Source organism: Chelon labrosus, assembly GCF_963514085.1.
Source record: "Chelon labrosus genome assembly, chromosome: 20".
Classification (NCBI taxonomy): Eukaryota; Metazoa; Chordata; class Actinopteri; order Mugiliformes; family Mugilidae; genus Chelon; species Chelon labrosus.
Window position 1 is genome coordinate 220,866 of NC_140353.1, and position 21,565 is coordinate 242,430.

General features: G+C 48.5%; 3 protein-coding genes across 4 annotated transcripts; 2 read left to right on the plus strand and 1 right to left on the minus strand.

Annotated features, from left to right (window-relative positions):
- Positions 1–322: 322 nt before the first annotated feature.
- ankrd9 (ankyrin repeat domain 9) lies at positions 323–2,891 on the minus strand. Of its 2 annotated transcripts, none has more exons than XM_084569476.1 (5): positions 2,755–2,891; positions 2,269–2,671; positions 2,054–2,155; positions 1,912–1,964; positions 323–1,446 (listed from the first exon to the last, which is right to left on the minus strand). In XM_084569476.1, the coding sequence occupies exon 5, from the start codon at positions 1,396–1,398 to the stop codon at positions 568–570; it is 831 nt and encodes a 276-aa protein (XP_084425602.1). In that variant the 5' UTR covers positions 1,399–1,446; positions 1,912–1,964; positions 2,054–2,155; positions 2,269–2,671; positions 2,755–2,891; the 3' UTR covers positions 323–567. The 2 variants fall into 2 exon arrangements, with proteins under 2 accessions (XP_084425602.1, XP_084425603.1); XM_084569477.1 differs by having other exon boundaries at positions 2,269–2,405; positions 2,518–2,786.
- An 81-nt stretch (positions 2,892–2,972) lies between these two features.
- On the plus strand, positions 2,973–9,039 carry rcor1 (REST corepressor 1). The gene is made up of 13 exons (XM_084569475.1): positions 2,973–3,598; positions 3,685–3,744; positions 4,539–4,619; positions 4,727–4,779; positions 4,889–5,050; positions 5,141–5,259; positions 5,342–5,420; positions 6,253–6,303; positions 6,396–6,542; positions 6,632–6,709; positions 6,799–6,856; positions 7,548–7,789; positions 7,953–9,039. Exons 1-13 carry the CDS (start codon positions 3,418–3,420, stop codon positions 7,995–7,997), a joined length of 1,356 nt encoding a protein of 451 aa, XP_084425601.1. The 5' UTR covers positions 2,973–3,417; the 3' UTR covers positions 7,998–9,039.
- An 893-nt stretch (positions 9,040–9,932) lies between these two features.
- On the plus strand, positions 9,933–20,196 carry traf3 (TNF receptor-associated factor 3). The gene is made up of 14 exons (XM_084569620.1): positions 9,933–10,395; positions 13,065–13,227; positions 13,312–13,477; positions 14,564–14,615; positions 14,692–14,796; positions 14,882–15,046; positions 15,186–15,266; positions 15,348–15,422; positions 15,502–15,594; positions 15,676–15,816; positions 18,024–18,201; positions 18,337–18,680; positions 19,234–19,425; positions 19,509–20,196. The coding sequence occupies exons 2-14, from the start codon at positions 13,068–13,070 to the stop codon at positions 19,542–19,544; spliced, it is 1,788 nt and encodes a 595-aa protein (XP_084425746.1). The 5' UTR covers positions 9,933–10,395; positions 13,065–13,067; the 3' UTR covers positions 19,545–20,196.
- The last annotated feature ends 1,369 nt before the right edge of the window (positions 20,197–21,565 follow it).

Consider the following 21,565-nt stretch of genomic DNA (forward strand, 5'->3'; position numbering starts at 1 on the left):
ATGGAACGTTTGACCTTTCATTTATGTCTCATATTTTTCTTGTTTCTTAGATTCAGAAAAACTTTATTTGTCCCGGGGCGGGGGGGGGGGGGGGGCAAACTTTGACTCATGCTGGACCCAAACACTGATTCAGCTCAGGGAGCTTCAGGACGTCCGGCAGGGAAACCTTCCTTAGCATCAGGATGCTGGAACATTCCTGGAGAACCTGGTCCTGGTCCTGTTAGCTGATGTCTCACCTGGTTGGTCCAGGTGTTCATGGGTTCAGGTTAGTGGTTGAACCGTAATCAGACTCAGGAGTCAAACTCAGTCTCAGTTTAATCATTTATTGACATGGAAACAGGACGTCAGAGGTCATTGAAGGTCACACGCTGACCTCCATAAACATTTCTTACATTCAGCTCAGAAACTTGATCTGATCAATAAAACTGATCAGCTGTGTTTCTTCATGTTTGAGTCCAGAGGTGATCAGTGATCAAGTTCATTTAACGTCTATTTACAAGTTATTTACAGGGTCAGGGAACGTCCAATCACAGCAGCACACAGCTGTTTCCCTGGTAACAGGTGATGTCACTGCCAGCTGTGCGGCTGCAGGAAATCGGGCAGCATGCTGATCTGGTCTGGTCCGCACCGGGCCAGACACCGGAGCGCCTGCAGCAGGAGGGGGGGTGGGGCCAGACCACACAGCCACCTGAACACTTCGTTTCCCAGCAGGCTTTGCCAACGCTGCGGCTCGCCCTGCAGGTGGGGCAGCAGCGGCGGTTCGGGGAGGAAGAGCAGCAGGAAGTCAAGGCAGCGCTGCGCGTGGCGCCGCTCTGACTCGTCGCAGGTGGCGAGACGCTGCAGCGCGGCGTCCAGTCCGTCGGCCCTCGCCCCCCGGGCCAGCAGCAGCAGCAGACAGTCGGGGCGTGACAGCTCCACCGCCAGCTGCACCGCCGTCTTCCCAGCATCAGCCGTGTGGGCGCAGCCGCCGCAGCTGTTCAGGTATTCCTGACCTTTGCTCTGAGTGTCACAGTCCTTCAGAGACTCCACCATCATACCCAGGATCTCCACGCGGCCGTAGCGCACCGCCATGTTCAGGTGCGGCGCTCCGCTGCCACGGCAGCAGCAGAAGCTGCAGCGTGGCGCTTTGAGCACGCTCAGTGAGAACCTGTTGAGCAGGTAGCGGGCGTAGTCCCGGTGGTCGTGGACCAGCGCGTACAGCAGCGCTTCGGATGGCAGGAAGGCTCGGGGGTGTCCGTCCTCCCAGCAGAAGACCTCCATGCTACGCATGTCCTCCAGCAGCCAGACGGGAAGCTGCTCCCGCACGGCGCAGTAGAAGGAAAACGCCGTCCGCTCACACTCCCGCTGGGACGGGGACGAGGACAAGTAGTCCAGCTGAGAGGACAGCAGCCACGGCATCGCTGCACTGGGGGACACCTGGACCTGCCTGGACCTGCTGGACTCTTTCTGAAATAAAAACAAAATCTTTCTGGGACCTGAACCTGAAACTTTCCTCCTGTGGATCTGATCTGTGTTCAGCAGAGTCTCTGACTCTCAAACCTCCGTCCTCAGCTCCTCTAGATTTTTATAGCAACTCTCCTTCCCCTCCTCCCCCTCCTCCCCCACTGTCCCCCTGCCTTCATCTCCATGTGTGGATGTTTGTGTTGGAGGCCGGGCGGTGGAGGGGGGGTGGAGGGGGGGGTGGGGGTCGAGTGTCTCACATAGTGAACATAGTGGCCTTGAAACGATGATGAGAGTAAACAGCAGCAGAGACTGTTTCTCTTCATCAATAACACAGATCAGCTGATCTCTCTTCATCAATAACACAGATCAGCTGATCTCTCTCAACACAGTTATTGATTCTAAACAAAAATCATGAAGTTAAAGTGAGTTTCTAACTAATAACACATTTATTTGTTGTTTGATAAAAACCTTAAATGTGATAAAAGTAAAGTCCAGATGTCTTCAGAGGTTGTTTCTGGGGCCTGAAGAAGAAGAAGAAGAGTCAGCTGATCTGTTTAAATCCTGCTGGTGACTCATGGTAACTACACACAAGCAGCGAGCAGTCTGTTACCTGGCCTCAGGTGAGGGTGGTTATCAACCCAGGTTCTCTGACTCAGCCAGAAGCGTGGTCACAGTAGAGGGCGGGGTCAACAGCAGACCAATCACAGTCAGTCTACTGGGAGCAGAGTGAAGAGATCAGGAAGTTACAGATTAAATGAACATCAGTGATCCTCCCTACTCCCACATGTCACGTGATCTCTAGAGAGCAGAACGGAGGACGCAGACCTGGTTTCACATGGAGGTCTGTGGAGGTCTGACTCGGTGGAGCCTCTAGTGGACGATGGAGGAACCAACTGGTTCTATGGATGTTCTGTCCTGATTACCTGTTTAAAGCTGCAGTCAGTTAGCATTTAGCTAACACGCTGCATGGAGGAGACGTTACTGAAACCCTACTTATAGAAGCATTTAATATTATGATTATGATTTATTATGAACCTGTCTGAAGGTTCTCCAGGTCGTTGTAAATCCAAACACCTTAATGAAACGAACTGGACTCGTTTCTTCTCTTTCTTATTGGGCCAGGTGTGTGATGTCTTCATGCTGGTTGGCAGTGATGTGTCTCGGTGTGTTTAGCTGCGGAGCCGCTCTTCAAGCAGCAGCTTGGGACCTTGGCTCAAGGGATTAACATCTAATGAATGAACAGAAACATAATATATAATTATTATAAACATAATATTATAAAGACAATATATAATTATATTTAATACTGACTAAGGAGCAGTTGAGGCGCCCTCTGCTGGTCAGCTGCTGCTCCTGTTATTTAACGAACCCTGTTGTAACTGATTATTAATTAAATGTTTTATTTTTAATTAAATAATCTGGTCTTTAAAGGGATTATTTTAATCTAGCGGGTTATTTGAATGCGTCTGTTCTGGTTATTGATCCGGTTCCGCTCCGGTTCTGCTCCGGTTCTGCTCCGGTTGACCTGTGATGGCAGCAGAGGTCTGTGTTCCTGCTCCGGATCGATCCTCCTCCCTCCCCGCTCTCTGATCACTCTCATTGACCCGGACTTGGTGGTTCGGTGTGTGTTCGGCTCTGAGTCGGGCTCTGAGTCGGGCTCCCGGGCTCGGTCTAGTTCTATCTGGTTTCTTCTGGTTCTGGCTGTTTGTTCCGGAACTTTTCAGACTCGGAGCCTCGTTGGCTGCTAGCGGCGGAGCTTCGAGCTGCGGCGGCTTCAGAGGCTTCGGTCCGAACTTTGGACCCAGAGTTTCTGTTTCACACCGAACCGTCCCGCTGCTTCCCGGTAAGAACTCTGAGCCCAGCTCCTGGTCTGTACAGCTGGTTCGGTTCCGTTAGCAGACAGGGAAGCTATCGGGCTAACAGTTAGCCTGAGTTAGCAGCCAGCGGTTAGCCGGAGCTAACGCCGTCCTCCCGATGCCGGCGATGCTGGAGAGAAACCCGGAGGCTCCGGGGAAGAGGAGAGGCCGAGCCCCGACGGGCAGCGGTCCCGGAGCCGCAGCGAACCCAGGCGGGAAGAACCTGTCCGGTAATGGAACCAGCACCAACAGCTGCTGGGAGGAAGGAAGTTCAGGGTCCAGCAGCGACGAGGAGCATGGTGGGTAGCCTCGGTCACGGCAGCACCGCCGTGTACCGCCTGTAACGAGAGTTCTGGGCTCGGTTCTGAAATGTGTGTTTGTGCAGGTGGAGGAGGGATGCGGGTCGGACCGCAGTACCAGGCCGTGGTTCCGGACTTTGACCCAGGTAAGACTGAAACGAGGCTCGGTAGCCTGGAGCCAGTGGTAGCCTCGAACAACACGAGTATAAAGTTCCTGCTGCTGGTTCCAGGTCAGCCTGAGCCTCTGGTTCCGGTTCTGGTTGTGTTCTAGGCGTGGTCTGTTGTTCTGGAACAGACTGGGGTGTTTGAGTTGTGGATCTGGTTCTGGTTCTGGTCCACGCGTCACAGAGGAACCCCTGTGAAAGTCCAGCATCACAATGGACGGAGATGTTCAGTTCTCCAGAACCGGACCGGTCCACTGAGGGCGGACATGTTGGATCATGTGACCTCTGACCTTCACCAACTTTCTGTTCACTGTGTCCATGTCCTCAGAAACCTCCTAAAACCAGCTTAGTACACTCCCCGGCCACTTCATTAGGTACACTGGTGTGAACTTAGCTGTAGCTTCTAATACCTGAGAGACGTTGATTCATCTGTTTTCATTTGTAGTGACCTGATATGTGTTCCTAATATTTTGACATCGTAGTCAGTGACTAAATAAGAGAAACACTTTAAAGTTTAATCCAGTTTAACAGAACCACAAACTCCATCCTCCAGAACCCCACTGGAACCCAGTCTCTTCCTGATTTATAAACGTTTCTAGAACACTTCCTGCTTCCTGTTCAGTTCTTCATAGAACCTCAGGTACATTAGTAACCATCCGTTCTCTGTTCCCATGCTCCTTTGGCTTGAATGTAAGTGAGTGTAGCTTTAAGGGCTTGTTGCTATGACAACGGCTAGGCCTACTGTTGCTCAATGATTGGTTGGTCTCTGTTTCCAGATGTGGCCCAGGCGGCTCAGCTCAGAGACAACCTGGGGATGCTGGTCTGGATCCCGAGCAGCTGCCTGAACCAGACTCAGTGTAAGAACTGTCCCATTTAAGCCGTTAGCCGTTAGCTGTTAGCCGTTAGCTGTTAGCCGTTAGCCGTTAGCCGTTAGCTCTGACTGATGCTGACTTCTCTGTTGTAGTGGACGAGTACATCGCTATTGCCAAAGAGAAACACGGCTACAACATGGAACAGGTAAACGTCCACACCTGGACAACAACAACAACTTCACTGCAGCCATGGGTCAGGTCTCACCTGTCTCTCTACCTATCTGTCCCTCCACCTGTCCCTCCACCTGTCTCAGGCGCTGGGCATGCTCTTCTGGCACAAACACAACATAGAGAAGTCTCTGGCCGATCTCCCGAACTTCACTCCGTTTCCTGATGAGTGGACGGTGGAAGACAGAGTTCTGTTTGAACAAGCGTTCAGCTTCCACGGGAAGAGCTTCCACAGGATCCAGCAGATGGTACCAGTAGAACCAGTAGAACCAGCCCATGTTTAACACTGGTACCAGTAGAACCAGTAGACCCGGTTTAACCAGTGGCTCTGTTTCCAGTTACCTGACAAGTCGATGGCCAGTCTGGTTCGGTTTTATTACTCCTGGAAGAAAAGTCGCAGTAAAACCAGTCTGATGGATCGACAGACCAGGAAACACAAGAGAGAGAGAGACAACAGGTGAGCTACACCTGGACAGGTAACACATCAGTAACAACACAGGTGTGAACCATGGTTAACTGTGATTGGTTGATTGTTTCAGCGATGATGAGGTTGAGGAGGGAAACGGGACTCCTCCCACTGACCTTGACTTTGACCCAAATAAGGACGACAAGAAGGAGGTAAACTGTTTACTGACTGTTTATGTTTACTGACTGTTTGTTTGCGTTTACTGACTGTTTGTTTATGTTTACTGACTGTTTATGTTTACTGACTGTTTGTTTGCGTTTACTGACTGTTTGTTTATGTTTACTGACTGTTTATGTTTACTGACTGTTTGTTTGTGTTTACTGACTGTTTATGTTTACTGACTGTTTGTTTGTGTTTACTGACTGTTTGTTTATGTTTACTGACTGTTTATGTTTACTGACTGTTTACTGACTGTTTGTGTTTACTGACTGTTTGTTTGTGTTTACTGACTGTTTATGTTTACTGACTGTTTGTTTGTGTTTACTGACTGTTTATGTTTACTGACTGTGTTTACTGACTGTTTATGTTTACTGACTGTTTACTGACTGTTTACTGACTGTTGTTTATCTTTACTGACTGTTTATGTTTACTGACTGTTTATGTTTACTGACTGTGTTTACTGACTGTTTATTATGTTTACTGACTGTTTACTGACTGTTTATTATGTTTACTGACTGTTTACTGACTGTTTGTGTTTACTGACTGTTTGTTTGTGTTTACTGACTGTTTGTTTGTGTTTACTGACTGTTTGTGTTTACTGACTGTTTGTGTTTACTGACTGTTTGTGTTAACTGACTGTTTGTGTTTACTGACTGTTTGTTTGTGTTTACGGACTGTTTATGTTTACGGACTGTTTATTATGTTTACGGACTGTTTATGTTTACGGACTGTTTGTTTGTGTTTACTGACTGTTTATGTTTACTGACTGTTTATTATGTTTACTGACTGTTTACTGACTGTTTGTGTTTAACTGACTGTTGGCAGGTGAGTTCTGGATCAGAGAGGTCAGAGGTCAAACCAGCTACAGGTCTGAAGGTAAGAACTCCTGAGCATCAACTGTCTGTCTGCTCACCTGTAGACAGGTGGTAGTAACCTGTCTGTGTGTCTGTCTGTCTGCTCACCTGTAGACAGGTGGGAAGGCGTCGCAGCGCATGAAGAAGCGTCCTCCCAGAGGAATGTTTCTGAATCAGCAGGACGTGGTGTCTCTGTCGTCTTCGTCTGCTCAGGGACTCATCAGACACTTGGACGGTCAGCTGGTCTCCATCAAGAGACAGGTGTGTTTACCTGTCCGTCTGTCAGCTGCTCTCCGTCCAGCACCAGGTCCATCTACCTGTCTGCCCACCTGTCTGTGTCTCTGTTTCAGATTCAGTCCATCAAACAGACCAACGGCACTCTGAAGGAGAAGCTGGCATCAGGTGTGGACGAGTTCAGGCAACCTGAGGTAACCATGGCAACACACCACTCAGGACAGATGGACGTCTCTGAGACGAGACACTGATCTACAGGTGACACTTGATGTTTGTGTTTCAGATGAATCAGAAGTTCAACAATCGTTGGACCACGGAGGAGCAACTGCTGGCTGTACAAGGTAACACCTGACACACCTGTCAACACCTGACACACCTGTCAACGCCTGACACACCTGTCAACGCCTGACACACCTGTCAACAGCTGGTCGCCTGACACACCTGACACACCTGACACACCTGTCAACACCTGTCAACACCTGACACACCTGACACACCTGTCAACAGCTGGTCACCTGACACACCTGTCAACACCTGTCAACACCTGTCAACAGCTGGTCACCTGTCAACACCTGACACATCTGTCAACAGCTGGTCACCTGTCAACAGCTGGTCACCTGTCAACACCTGACACATCTGTCAACACCTGACACATCTGTCAACACACATCTGTCAACACCTGACACACCTGTCAACACCTGACACACCTGTCAACACCTGACACATCTGTCAACACCTGACACACCTGTCAACACCTGACACACCTGTCAACACCTGACACATCTGTCAACACCTGACACACCTGTCAACACCTGACACACCTGTCAACAGCTGGTCACCTGTGAACACCTGACACACCTGTGAACACCTGACACAGCCGTTAAACATGTTTATTTATCCCACATATGCTCCGTGTCACAGTCGCGCAGAATTTGACAAAATAAAACAAAAAACAACAACGAATTCAAATGAGAGTGTAAGAACACCTGTGAGTCTGTGATTGGTCGGTGACTCTTGTCCAATCCTACGCAGCCATCAGGAAGTATGGGCGGGACTTCCAGGCCATCTCAGACGTCATCGGTAACAAGTCAGTGGTCCAGGTGAAGAACTTCCTGGTGAACTACAGACGCAGGTTTAATCTGGACGAGGTTCTCCAGGAGTGGGAGGCTGAACACGGGATGGAGGGGGGAGACAGGGGAGGAGAGGAGGACAAGCTGGAGGAGAAGATGGACGTGTGTCCTGCTGAGGAGGAGGAGGTCAAGCAGACAAAGGAGGTGAGGAGGAGGCTCCATGTTCACTACAACTCCCACAATGCTCAGGTACTGTACAGGTGTCCTCGAGTTTGTTGCAGAAAGGCATCCTGGGAGTCGTAGTTAACGTCAGATTGATGGGTCTTACCTGCTCAACTGATTGTCTGTCTCTGTTGTTGTCCCCCAGGACTCGTCCTCTCCTGTGGACTCTGAGAAGCCTCTGGCCTCCTGAGACCCTCAGACTCTGCCCCCCATCTATGCCCCGCCCCCGACGCCAGGCTCCGCCCTCTGGGTTTTATTATTAGAACGTGTGACTTTATTTTATTTCCTGTTTCTCAGCTCCTCTTGATCAGGTAGGGGGTCTGTGTCATGAACTATCACCTGTCATCGCCACGCTCTCTGGACCAATCAGGAGTCAGACATGACCTGTCAATCAAAAGGGGGAGGGGCCTGTTTCTTTCCATTTACTTTCTGTTTTTATTCTGAATTTGTTTTTGACTTGTCTTATGTTCTGTCTGGGGGGGGGGGGGTTGAACTGATGATGCGGCTCAGGTAGGGGGCGTGGCCTGTCCTGAAGCCTCGTCCTGTTCTTTTTTAGGACCTTTTAGAGGAAGACAATAAAGCCAAAGTTCACCAATAAAACGAGTCCTTTCAGTTCCTTCGCTAACGTCATCAGCCCGTTTCTACGGTAACAGACGTCAGTCAAACCGCCGACATTCAGTGTCTCACTTTTGGTTTAGTTTTTAAACTTTATTTCTTCTGAAGTGAATCAATATTTTTGAGGAGATCATTTCTTTGCTCTCAGATCGTCACTGATCAGAAATAAATAAATTAGAATAAAAACAAGACAACATCATCCATGATTCTTCCTCAGCTTCTTTAAAGACGACTTCACCTTTTAAACGAGGCTCTTGATCTGTTGTTGCCCGTGTGATGTTTGTCTTTAAAAGAAATGAAAGTTTGATTTAAAGGACTCGTGGAGATGAGCTCTTTTTGAACCCGTTTAGTTTCTTTACATCCACAGCAGAAGAACTTCCTGTTTCACTGAGAGTCAGTCACTCCTTCAGGATTTTCTACATTTCTTTATAAAAATGTCTCAGAACACCTGAAACACTGAGTTTAGTTGTTGTTGCTGCAGCAGATCACTGATATGTAATATTGGCTCATTTTACTGAATAAACAAACACACAAGTTTCTGTGTCGTGTTTTATGAGAAAAGCTCCTGAAGGAAGCGAAAGTTTCACTGAAGTTTATTTAAAACAAAGCTGATGTTTGTTTCATTGGAGACGGGACCAGAACAGGTTCCTCCAGGTTCCTCCAGGTTCCTCCAGGTCCAGGTCCAGGTCATCACCAGACTCTAGTCATGTGACCAGGTGATAAAAAACACATTTAGAGCTGAACTCTTGGAGGAACTACGTCTCAGAAATGTTCTTTATTTCTCATTTTATTCTGTGTATAACATTTGTCCTTTTCTAAGGCGTAACACATATTGTTCTCGTCTCTTATTCACACAGTTTAACTTTTTATTCCAGTCAAGCTCGATACATATTTATTGAACCATTAACATATTTACACTTGGAAGGTTTTTATTCTATTATTATGTGACTTGAGGATCAGAATACTTCATTAATCCTTCAAGGAAATTGTTTTGTTGCTGTTGCTCCCATAAAGTGACAGTTGCTAGTTGACGGACAAATACAATAGAATAAAGGTAATACAAAAATATATACAAAATAAAGTAAGATGCATTTAAAGTAAAAGAAACAATATTGCACAAGTATTCACAAGATACAGAGGTAAGAGGGTCTGAAGTGTTGACAGTGTTGAGAGTGACCATCAGTCAGCAGGAGGAGTAAAGTCTGATGTCCAGGCAGGAATGAGCTGCTGTTGTGTTCTGTTCGGGTTGAATGAGTCTGAACTGAAGGTTCTGCTGAGACTGACCAGCGTGTTGTGGAGCAGGTGGAGGTGTTGTCCAGGATGGATCAAGTCTGATCTTATTATTTTATCTTAAAGCTCTTCCAGAAACTCAACATGTCTTGTTTTTATAAGTATATATATATTATTGTATATAATATAATTAAACATGTATATATTTGATGCGTTCTCGTTTTTATTTTTACTGAAGAGGAATTTAAATTCTAATGTTGTTAAAATGAAACAGCGCCCCCGGTGGCGCGGTCCGGTCCCTGCGGTCTCGGGGCAGCAGCGCCCCCCGGTGGCGCGGTCCGGTCCCTGCGGTCTCGGGGCAGCAGCGCCCCCCGGTGGCGCGGTCCGGTCCCTGCGGTCTCGGGGCAGCAGCGCCCCCCGGTGGCGGAGCGGTTGTCCCGGGGCAGCTGGGGGATTTCCTGGGCGGAAGCAGCGGAGGGGGTTTCCAGTGTGATCAGCACAGTCCTGCCGCTGGATCTCTGAGCTGGATCCGATCACTTCTCTCTCACAGACGGGCAGAACCGACAGGACCCGGAGAACCCTGAACCCGAACCCGGACCATGAGGAGTCCGCCCGAGGCCCGGAGGCTCCGAGACAGCGGCAGCGGCAGCGGCAGGTTGACGGTTTGAATCCCAGAGAGAGTCCGCCGAGCCGAGGAGCTGCGGAGCGGCGGAGAAGAGCTGTGGCCTGCGGAGGAGATTCATGTGAGTCCCGCTGAGAGGAGACAAAAGAACCGGAGCAGGAGCGGAGGTTAGCGGCTAGCAGCCCAGATGCTAAGCTAGCCGCGTTTAAACTACTAACAGACACAGGGAGCTAAGCTAACGGTCCGTTAGCATTAGCTCCCTGTGTTTATACCCGCTCATTAAAGGAGACCTGGTCCATAACATGACCATCAAGCTAATTAATGAGCTAATCGATAACTTTATTGATAACCTGATCAGTGGCAGAGACAGAGGCGCTGCAGTCAGACCTGAACAATCGAACCCAGATTGAATGTGTTTCTGTTCTAATCGATTATTATTCATGTTATTAGTGACTGCTCCTCAGTGTTAATGTTATTAATTATCGGTCAGTGGTAACAGCTGGACGTTTCTGTTGAGGAGCTGAAAGTAAAAGAGAAAGTTCTGATCAGATGATGATTGATTTATTGATGATCAGCTGATGAGTCCAGTCATCCTGAGTCCATGGCTTTTGGTTTCTGCTCAGACTGATCCTGGATCATTAATGAAGTCTCTGACTAATTAATGATGAGGTCAGACCAACGGTACCAGCTGGGAGCTGAGTGACAGTCAGGTGAGGTAGGTCAGAGGTGAAGCTGCTACAGGTGGAGCCTGCTGGGGGACTTCCCATGATGCACCTCCCTGGTATTTACCTGAGCTCCCTGGGTTTACAGCTGAATCTGTTCAGTCAGAGTCTGGACCAGAGCTGTGGTTGACCCAGGACCCGGCAGAGACGATCTGGTCTGAGGACGGGAGCCAGAGACAAGGACGGGACAGAACCTGATTCACGAGAAGTCACTGCACATGCTCAGTAGGAGCCCAGTTACCTGTTGACCTGAGAGAAGAAGTCAGATGTTGGATTACAGCTGATGGACGTGTTTATTCCAGGGCTTTGGTTCTTGGACGCGGACGTCAACGTGTTTCAGCTAAAGTGAAACATCGACTTCAGGTGAAGTTTCACTTTGACTCAACAGAAGAATCGAAGCAGAACTTGAGGGAATTTTCTGTTTTTTTTTTGTGCCAGATGCTGGAATCACCGTCACTTCCTTAAAAAGTAAACACGGTTTGTTTGAGTTGTTTTATCGACTGAAGCTGTTCATGAACAGTCTCAACGTCTGGATCGAGTTTTATCAGCGGCCCAACGTTGAGACATTTGAACTGATAGCTTAGCTTAGCTTAGCTTAGGATGTCCTTCAAGTGTTTATTATGACACAGTGTCATCATGATGGGAAGTGATCAGCTGATCTGTTGATGACCTCAGCTCATTAGCAGTCAGTGATGGTAAATGAGCTGCTGGTGCTGAACTGGACCAGTGACTCTGATCTCTGGACAACCCGCTCTACCTAGTGAACCACAGCCGTGATGCATGCTGGGACTTTCTGAAGTCCAGTGATGACATCATTAACTGGTTTATTATGGATTGAATATTCCCTCAGTCAAGTCTTGAAGGCTCAGAGGCTATTAAAGGATGTCAGCTGCTCTGAGGAAAACCCCCGTGCTGCCGTCAGCAAGTTTCTCTTTCTACAAACTGGATCTGGATCTGGATCTGATTCTGAGTCTGGGTCAAGCTCAAGATGAGGGTCTGGATCTGGGTCTGGGTCTGGGTCTGGGTCTGGATCTAGGCCTGGGTCTGGGTCTGGGTCTGGATCTGGGTCTGGGTCTGGGTCTGGATCTAGGCCTGGGTCTGGATCTGGATCTGGATCTGGGTCAAGGTCAAGATGAGGGTCTGGGTCTGTGTCTGGATCTAGGCCTGGGTCTGGATCTAGGCCTGGGTCTGGGTCTGGATCTGGGTCTGGGTCTGGGTCTGGATCTAGGCCTGGGTCTGGGTCTGGGTCAAGGTCAAAATGAGGGTCTGGATCTGGGTCTGGGTCAAGGTCAAGATGAGGGTCTGGATCTGGATCTGGGTCTGGGTCTGGGTCTGGATCTAGTCCTGGGTCTGGGTCTGGATCTGGGTCTGGGTCTGGGTCTGGGTCTGGATCTAGGCCTGGGTCTGGGTCTGGGTCTAGTCCTGGGTCTGGGTCTGGGTCTGGGTCTGGGTCTGGATCTAGGTCTGGGTCTGGGTCTGGGTCTGGATCTAGTCCTGGGTCTGGGTCTGGATCTGGGTCTGGGTCTGGGTCTGGGTCTGGATCTAGGCCTGGGTCTGGGTCTGGGTCTAGTCCTGGGTCTGGGTCTGGGTCTGGGTCTGGATCTAGGTCTGGGTCTGGGTCTGGGTCTGGATCTAGTCCTGGGTCTGGGTCTGGATCTAGGCCTGGGTCTGGGTCTGGGTCTGGGTCTGGGTCTGGATCTAGTCCTGGGTCTGGGTCTGGGTCTGGATTCAGGTTCAGCCAAAGTCCTCATTAACATAGAAGTCTGTGTGTGTTAGTGATGCGTTCAGGGGAAAAGTCCCGAGCGTCTCCACAGCTGAGCCCAGACAGGAAGTGATGTGTTGAGCAGAGGTCAAAGGTCACAGCTGTTTCTGGTTTTAAGGTCATGGATGAGTTCCTCTGGTTTCTACTTCTTCTTTGATTCAGTGTTTGTTAAAATGATTTTATTTCTTTATTGCATTCTGGTTTCATTCATGTTTAAGTGTTGAGTTGTTTTAGGCCACGCCCCCCGGCTGGACTGAGCGTGTGCAAACTGAGCGATGAGTGAGTCCTGCTGTGTTTCGTCCTCAGGTCATGTCAGCAGGGAGGAGTGCTGACGGGAGGGAGGTGCAGATTCCCCTCCAGCAGGTGGCGCCCTCCCTCATCCCTCCCCTCTCTGCAGCCCCCCCCATCACATCCCCATCCCACCGGCCAGCCAATCCCTGGCCTCCGAGCGAGCCGGCCGCTCAGCAAGGTAAACACAATACGATCATGCTGGACGTCTCTCAGGTGTTTCCATGACGATGACGGGTGTCCTCTGCGTCCTCTGCGTCCTCAGGTGTCCCTGCAGGTTTCCTGCCTCTTCATGGAGGATTCAGAGATCACTTCGTAGAAACTCCAGAAGCCAAATACTGCTGCGAGGCCTGCAGGCTGGTCCTGTGTCAGCCCCGGCAGACGGAGTGTGGACACCGCTTCTGTCAGAGCTGCATCAACGACATCCTCAGGTAGAGACGCTCAGGTAGATCTAAACAGGAAGTTCACCTGCAGCTGCTTCAGTGTTCAGCTGCTCTTAAACCTCAGGTTTGGTTGTTTAACTGATGGTGTTCAGTCTCAGGTGATCAGTCTCAGGTGTTCAGTCTCAGGTGATCAGTCTCAGGTGATCAGTCTCAGGTGATCAGTCTCAGGTGTTCAGTCTCAGGTGATCAGTCTCAGGTGATCAGTCTCAGGTGTTCAGTCTCAGGTGATCAGTTTCAGGTGTTCAGTCTCAGGTGATCAGTTTCAGGTGATCAGTCTCAGGTGATCAGTCTCAGGTGTTCAGTCTCAGGTGATCAGTCTCAGGTGATCAGTTTCAGGTGTTCAGTCTGAGTTGATCAGTCTCAGGTGATCAGTTTCAGGTGATCAGTTTCAGGTGTTCAGTCTCAGGTGTTCAGTCTCAGGTGATCAGTCTCAGGTGATCAGTCTGAGTTGATCAGTTTCAGGTGTTCAGTCTCAGGTGATCAGTTTCAGGTGATCAGTTTCAGGTGTTCAGTCTCAGGTGTTCAGTCTCAGGTGATCAGTCTCAGGTGATCAGTCTCAGGTGTTCAGTCTCAGGTGATCAGTCTCAGATGTTCAGTCTCAGGTGGTCAGTCTCACGTGTTCAGTCTGAGTTGATCAGTTTCAGGTGTTCAGTCTGAGTTGATCAGTTTCAGGTGTTCAGTCTCAGGTGATCAGTCTCAGGTGATCAGTCTGAGTTGATCAGTTTCAGGTGTTCAGTCTCAGGTGATCAGTTTCAGGTGATCAGTTTCAGGTGATCAGTTTCAGGTGTTCAGTCTCAGGTGTTCAGTCTCAGGTGTTCAGTCTCAGGTGATCAGTCTCAGGTGTTCAGTCTCAGGTGATCAGTCTCAGGTGATCAGTCTCAGGTGTTCAGTCTCAGGTGATCAGTCTCAGATGTTCAGTCTCAGGTGATCAGTCTCACGTGTTCAGTCTGAGTTGATCAGTCTCAGGTGATCAGTCTCAGGTGATCTCTTGCTCCTCCCTGGTGTCTGGCAGATGCATTTCCTGCCTCCACCAGCAGGTGTCTCTATAACGTCATGTCCTCTGTCCTCCTGCAGCCACCAGAACCCAGTGTGTCCGGCGGACATGGAGCCTCTGTTCAAAGACAAGGTGAGCAGGAAGTGACGTCACATGTTGATGACTGATCTCTGATTGGTTACTGAACTTCCTGTGTCTCTGGTTTCAGATCTTCAGAGACGTTTGCTGCCATCGGGAGATCATGGCGCTGAGGGTTTACTGTCGCAGTGAAGCCAACGGCTGCCAGGAGCAGATGAGTCTGCATCAGATACCTGTGAGCGCCGTCTTCATCCACTGTTACCACGGCGACAGAGCGTGTTCTGTGTAAATGTCATGTGTGCTCACCTGTGTGTCTGCAGGATCACCTGAACGTGTGTCCGTTCTTCGAGGTTCCCTGTCCGCTGGGGAAATGTAAAGAACGAATGATGAGGAAGGAGATCCCCGACCACCTGAGCTGGAAATGTAAACACAGAGAGACCAGCTGTGAGTTCTGCTCCACCAAGATGCCCCTGACCGACCTGCAGGTAAGAACAGCTGATGGAACAGCTGATGGAACAGCTGCAGGTTCTACTTGCGTCGTTGCCGTGGTGATGCTCAGTCTCATCCCGGCTCATTCGTTCTGACTCAGACGGCTGCTGCTGTGTTTGTTTTGTCTGCTTTCAGAAACACAAAGAGACGGTGTGTCCGGCGTTCCCCGTGTCGTGTCCCAACCACTGCTCCTTCTCCTCCCTGCCCCGGAGCGAGGTACTGACCCGGTTCGTCCTCCTCTGTCCGCTCCAGTGTGAGACGCATTCTGATACTGATCGTACTGCTTCATTCTTTCAGTTGTCCATCCACCAGCACGACTGTCCCAAAGCTCAGGTCAGCTGTCAGTTCCACCGCTACGGCTGCACCTTCAAGGTAACTCCTGGTTCCGTTGGTTCTCCTGGTTCTTCTGGTTCTCCTCAGTTCCTCTGAGCTCACTCCATGTTTTTTTCAGGGTCTGAACCAGGACATGAGGCAACATGAGTCCACCTTTGCAGCTGAACACCTGAGGATGATGGCCAACAGGAACTGCTCCTTGGAGACCAAGGTAACCACAGCGACCAGACCTTGGTTACCATAGTTACCCACTAGAGAAGGACCTCCTCCTGAACAGTGTTGGTGTTTCCAGGTGGAGGATGTCAAAGTTGAGCTGATGGAGAGGTACAAGGTTCTTCCTGCCCTCAGCAGCCGGCTGTCGGACCTGGAGAACCAGAACGATGAGCTGAGAGAGAAGAACCGACAGATGGAGCAGAAACTGGCCACCATGCAGGTACCGCTACACCACCCAACAGTAACCAGGGCTGGGCACTAAAGGCCGGTTTATGCCTCGGCGGGAAACAGAGGACGTAGTCTACGTAGGCTACATAGGCTGGTGCCTCATCAGTCTCACTCTGTAACAGCTCCACCCAAACAAAGCTTCACTTTCAACAGTGGAGACGAGTCGTATAAATGTTTGTGTCTCTGAACCTCCTCAGGTAACCTCTCCTCCATGTGTTATTGATCCAAAACAATCAATCAGAAAACTGGAGATGAGAAGCAGCTGGAAACACTAAAGAGGAAACACTAAAGAGAACCAATCACAGTGTCACCGTGACGCATAGTTAGTTTCTATGGAGGTGCATGGGGTCTGGGTACGATCTGGACTGTCGCAGGGCTTAAAGTATTCCGGCACCGTGCCGGATCTCCAAACTTGTTGATTTGGGTTATTGTCAGGTTTGAGTCAATTGAGTTCACTGACCAATGGAATGAGAGGAAACCAGCTTTCTCTCCTAACCAAACTAATATTACTAGCCAATCATAAGCAGGGTGGGGGCGGGGCCTGTCAAAGCTTAACTGAGATCAGCAGCAGTTGATGCTGCGTTCATGACTTGGGGATAAAACGAGCTCTGAGTTATGAAAAATTAATTGAACAGCGTCAAACTCGGAAATTACACGCATATCCGTCTTCATCCAAAATAAGCATAAATTGCTGCTGCATATGTTTTGTGTTCAGCAAATAGTGACAATATCCCAAACTTATTTTTTCTCCTCCTAGTTAACCTGTAGCGTGAACGCTATGACTTATCGGTTACTTCCGAGTTGTCTTGAACGCAGCAGACACAACAGTTTCACCGAAGTCGACAGGCCAGGGGAAGACGTCTTAACTAATAAAGAACTTAAAAATAAATGGCGCTGGGCGTGGATAGAAGAAAGGGGCACAGACGGCAAACCTTTTGGTAGCTGGTGCCAGAAATTAAGAGCCAGGTGCTTGTTTGTGTGTGTTGTGCTCGAAGAAGCTAATTTACGCTACTAGCAGCAAAAAAAGTTCTGTGGCGTCACGAAGGAGACCCCGGTCCCAGAACAGCTGATCACGCTCTCCAACACACAAGTCGTTTGATGTGAGCTACATCCACAGCTGACGTACCGGCGTCAATGACTGATCGTGTTTGTGACTTGAAAATACGTGTTTGCTCGTTCATTGTAGAACATGATATATCACTGACGATCACTCAACCGCTTGTAGATCTGTGTAAAATATAGCTGGTGATAAAAATGCTTTGACAAAACTCTGTTTCAAATCAGCCTGCCAGTTATATGAACTCCAGTGGTATATCACCAGAGTTTAACAAACTTCTGTCTGAGAAGCTTATAAAGTGTATGTTTTCTCCTAATGTTGATGAAGCCACTATAGAGCATGGACAAAGTTCTTAATGTACTGGTTCACTCCTTTGATGACGATGCGTTCAGAGTAATAACACAACATCTTGCAAGCAGGAAAGTTAATATCAGCAATGCTTCAGCACTTATGCTGGAACTCAGAGACGTCCTGCAGTGTTATGATCGTGAGTGGAAACAAGAAACCAGTATTCTACTCAGAGGTCATTATTTATTTTGAACAAAAAACTGATGGAAATGTTGCAGTTTAGAATTACAATATTATCTACAGTTCACTGTTGCTCTGTAACTGATTATAAATAGTTTTTATATAAATTGTCCTTTACTGATTGAAATGGTTACTAATTGAATAATTCCTCAAATGAATTATCCTGACACAGTTTCACATGCTCTTATAACATTAGGACCTTTAATTTCTAAAAACCATTTAGGTCACTGGTGGAGCCGTGTTGCATCTCTGAACAATCCAGAGAGAGGTGTTGAGGTATCTCACCCTGCGTAAGGTGCTTAAAGCTCTAATCTCCATTTTCACAGACCTTTAATTTCTAAAAATTATATTTTAGATTGTAGATCATCTTGTACCCTGTTTAGCACAATGCCAAAAAGTTGTTTGCAAATTTGCTTAGCGTATGCGTAGGACCCATTGCGTCCCCGTCCCCCGGAAAAAAGTTCAGGCTCAGGATTTTTTTTAACTTTAAGCCCTGCTGTCGCCATAGCTACGGCGTCAAACTGATGCAGAAGCATAAACCGTTGTTCTGGATGATACTCGTCCTGATGTTCAGATGAAGACGTATGAATTAATCCGTCTGTCTCCTCCTGTAGAAGCTGATGAGCTCTCATTCTGAGAAGCTGCTGGAGGTGGAGCTGGAGCTTCGTTCTCTCCGTCTGCTCAGAGACGAGGTGGAGAACCTGAGAGGAACGCTGGAGAACGTCAGGACGAGGCTCAGCGCTCTGGAACAAGGGGGACGCAGCGGAACCGGATCCACAACACACACTCTAGGTCAGAACACGCTCTGGGTGACTGTAGGTCTGGTTCAGTGTCCCAGGGACCAGTTGACATCTGAGGACTAGTTATAGAGGACTAGTTCCAGTGGCCTTGGTCAGAAACTCACTGAAGGAATCTTACTCTCTGCAGCGTCTCTGGAGACTCAGCTGAATCGCCATGACGACATGTTGAGCGTCCACGAGATCCGATTGGCCGACATGGATCTGCGGTTCCAGGTGCTGGAGACGGCGAGCTACAACGGGACTCTGATCTGGAAGATCCGCGACTACAAGAGACGGAAACAGGAAGCAGTGGCGTCGAAGACACTGTCTCTTTACTCTCAGCCGTTCTACACCGGGTACTTCGGCTACAAGATGTGTGCCCGGGTCTACCTGAACGGAGACGGCATGGGCAAGGGGACGCACCTGTCGCTGTTCTTTGTGGTGATGAGGGGGGAGTACGACGCCCTACTGCCCTGGCCCTTCAAGCAGAAGGTACTCAATGGTTTAGTCCTTGTTTAGTTCTGGTTTAGTCCTGGTTTAGACCTTGTTTAGTCCTTGTTTAGTCCTTGTTTAGTTCTGGTTTAGTCCTGGTTTAGTCCTTGTTTAGACCTTGTTTAGTCCTTGTTTAGTCCTTGTTTAGTTCTGGTTTAGTCCTGGTTTAGTCCTGGTTTAGACCTTGTTTAGTCCTTGTTTAGTCCTTGTTTAGTCCTGGTTTAGTCCTGGTTTAGTCCTTGTTTAGTCCTGGTTTAGTTCTGGTTTAGTCCTGGTTTAGTCCTGGTTTAGTCCTGGTTTAGACCTTGTTTAGTCCTTGTTTAGTCCTTGTTTAGTTCTGGTTTAGTCCTGGTTTAGTCCTGGTTTAGACCTTGTTTAGTCCTTGTTTAGTCCTTGTTTAGTCCTGGTTTAGTCCTTGTTTAGTCCTGGTTTAGTTCTGGTTTAGTCCTGGTTTAGTCCTTGTTTAGTCCTTGTTTAGTCCTGGTTCAGTCCTGGTTTAGTTCTGGTTTATTAGTGGTTGACCTGGTCTCTAAACCCGTCCATCTGTGGTCAGGTGACTCTGATGCTCATGGACCAGGGACCGGCCAGGAAACACTTGGGCGACGCCTTTAAGCCCGACCCCAACAGCAGCAGCTTCAGGCGTCCCGTAGCAGAGATGAACATCGCGTCCGGGTGTCCTCTGTTCGTGGCCCAGAGCGTCCTGGACACGGGCAGCTACATCAAGGACGACACCATCTTCATCAAGGTGGGGGCTCTGTCCTGGTCTGCACTCACTGATCACTGATTGGTCGCTGGTTGACGAGCACTGTTGACGTGTTTGATTTTCAGGTTACCGTGGATACCTCTGACCTTCCTGACCCGTGACGTTGAGATTCGCTGACCTCTGACCTGCCTGGTCTGAGACGAGCTCACGAGTCCACGCTGAGCAGAGCAAAGGATGATGGGAAGGATCAGTGATGTTGGAGGCCTGTCCGGCTGAGAGCGACGCCGAGACAACAGAAGAAGAAGAAGAAGAAGAAGAAGAAGAAGAAGAGACGGGAAGCAGCCAATCACAGAGAACTTTACTGAGGCTCCTCCTCCTCCTCCGATTGGCTGGTGGACTACAGAACTTTATGTGTGTGAATGAATTTGTGTTACCATGACATCACCATGGTGACATCACTCAGAGCAAACATGGCCGACACAGTGAGGACAGTGTTGCCGCTCATTACTGATGCTGTGCATCGAGCTTTACTTCCTGTTTATTACCCGTTTACCGAGGCATGCTGGGAAATTCACTGCAGCCACAGAGGAGCTCAGGAAACTGGTTCAGACCAGTTCAGTTTAAACAGAGGTTAATTAGACCTAATGGTTTATCTGAATGAGGCTGAACCGGATCATGTGATGATGCTGGAGCTCCTCCGTGGCCTCAGTGACTCTCAGCACCCGCAGACTTTTTTCATTTGCACAGTTTGAGTGTTTGTTGTGTGAAATTAAAAACTGAAATAAAAGAAAAGCTGCTTTTATTTCCCTTTAATTTGTTGACTTGTTGAAGTTGTTCTCAAACAGAAACACGTTTTAATCCATAAACCAGATGGAATGAAGAAATAAACCAGGAATAAACTGAACCTGAATAGAAAACAAGAACGACAGGAGGATATTCTGTCCCTCAGCTCGTCTGTTCAGGTCTCAACTGTCGGATCAGTCGACGTCCAGAGTTTTAAGAATCTGAATTAAAACAAACATCAACATATGGACGGAAACATTTAACATAATTCATTTTCACTGAGGCCTGAAACAGGTTTAACCAAACTAGATGATCCATTGTTAAAGTATTTAGTATAGGAAAAAAACTGGAAACAAAATATTATAGAAAAGGCGTCACAGTGGAGAGGTGGTGGTCATCACTGATGCCTCCCAGCCAGAAGGTTCTGGGTTCTAATCCAGGTCCACTGGTTCCTTTCTGTGTGTAGTTTGCATGTTCTCCCTGTGTCTGCGTGGGTTCTCTCCAGGTTCTCCAGCTTCCTCCCACCGTCCAAAGACATGCTGGTTAGGTTCATTGGTGATTCTAAACTGGCCGTAGGTGTGAGTGTCTCTCTGTGTTAGCCCTGTGATAGACTGGAGACCTGTCCAGGGTGGACCCCCCCTCTAGACCAATGACAGCTGGGATAGACTGGAGACCTGTCCAGGGTGGACCCCCCCTCTAGACCAGTGACAGCTGGGATAGACTGGAGACCTGTCCAGGGTGGACCCCCCCTCTAGACCAATGACAGCTGGGATAGACTGGAGACCTGTCCAGGGTGGACCCCCCCTCTAGACCAATGACAGCTGGGATAGACTGGAGACCTGTCCAGGGTGGACCCCCCCCCCCTCTAGACCAATGACAGCTGGGATAGGCTCCAGCCCCCCATGACCTTTCACGGGACAAGAGGTTACACAAGATGAATGAATGAATATTATAAAAATAGATAGATAGTTTCTTTTTTAATCCCAAACTGGGAAATTTCACCAACACCATACATAAAATATAACAAAAAGCTAAAATCAACAATAAAAAATAGATCTAAATACAAATCTATACATAATATTTACAAGAATTACAAGATAAGTGAATATTAAAAATGAGTTAATATTAAAAATTAAATTAAATTGCAATGAAATGTGATTTACAACCAATAACCAAACAACCATGTGCAAATGTGCAAGAAAATCAAAAGTCCAGAGAGTCATCAGTCACACTGAGTCGTATCTGGTGGAGAAGGTGTTCATGAGTCCTCCTCTCCACTGATTCAGATGTTCCCTGTCTCCAGCCTTCCTGAAAATGTGTTAATTCTTAAATTAATTCATAATAAAGTTAATAATAGAACCTGATTTACTTCGTCCTGAAAGAGTTCCAGACGTCTCCC

What these genes read in the sequence shown, in the direction of transcription:
- ankrd9 (XM_084569476.1), bottom strand. Translation starts at nt 1,398, where the DNA reads ATGCCGTGGCTGCTGTCCTCTCAGCTGGACTACTTGTCCTCGTCCCCG.
- rcor1 (XM_084569475.1), top strand. Translation starts at nt 3,418, where the DNA reads ATGCCGGCGATGCTGGAGAGAAACCCGGAGGCTCCGGGGAAGAGGAGA. An exon ending in GGTTCCGGACTTTGACCCAG is followed by an intron (nt 3,745 to 4,538) that starts GTAAGACTGAAA and finishes CTCTGTTTCCAG; the next exon opens with ATGTGGCCCAGGCGGCTCAG. An exon ending in ACGAGTTCAGGCAACCTGAG is followed by an intron (nt 6,710 to 6,798) that starts GTAACCATGGCA and finishes TTTGTGTTTCAG; the next exon opens with ATGAATCAGAAGTTCAACAA.
- traf3 (XM_084569620.1), top strand. Translation starts at nt 13,068, where the DNA reads ATGTCAGCAGGGAGGAGTGCTGACGGGAGGGAGGTGCAGATTCCCCTC. An exon ending in CCTCCCTGCCCCGGAGCGAG is followed by an intron (nt 15,267 to 15,347) that starts GTACTGACCCGG and finishes TCATTCTTTCAG; the next exon opens with TTGTCCATCCACCAGCACGA. An exon ending in GCTACGGCTGCACCTTCAAG is followed by an intron (nt 15,423 to 15,501) that starts GTAACTCCTGGT and finishes TGTTTTTTTCAG; the next exon opens with GGTCTGAACCAGGACATGAG.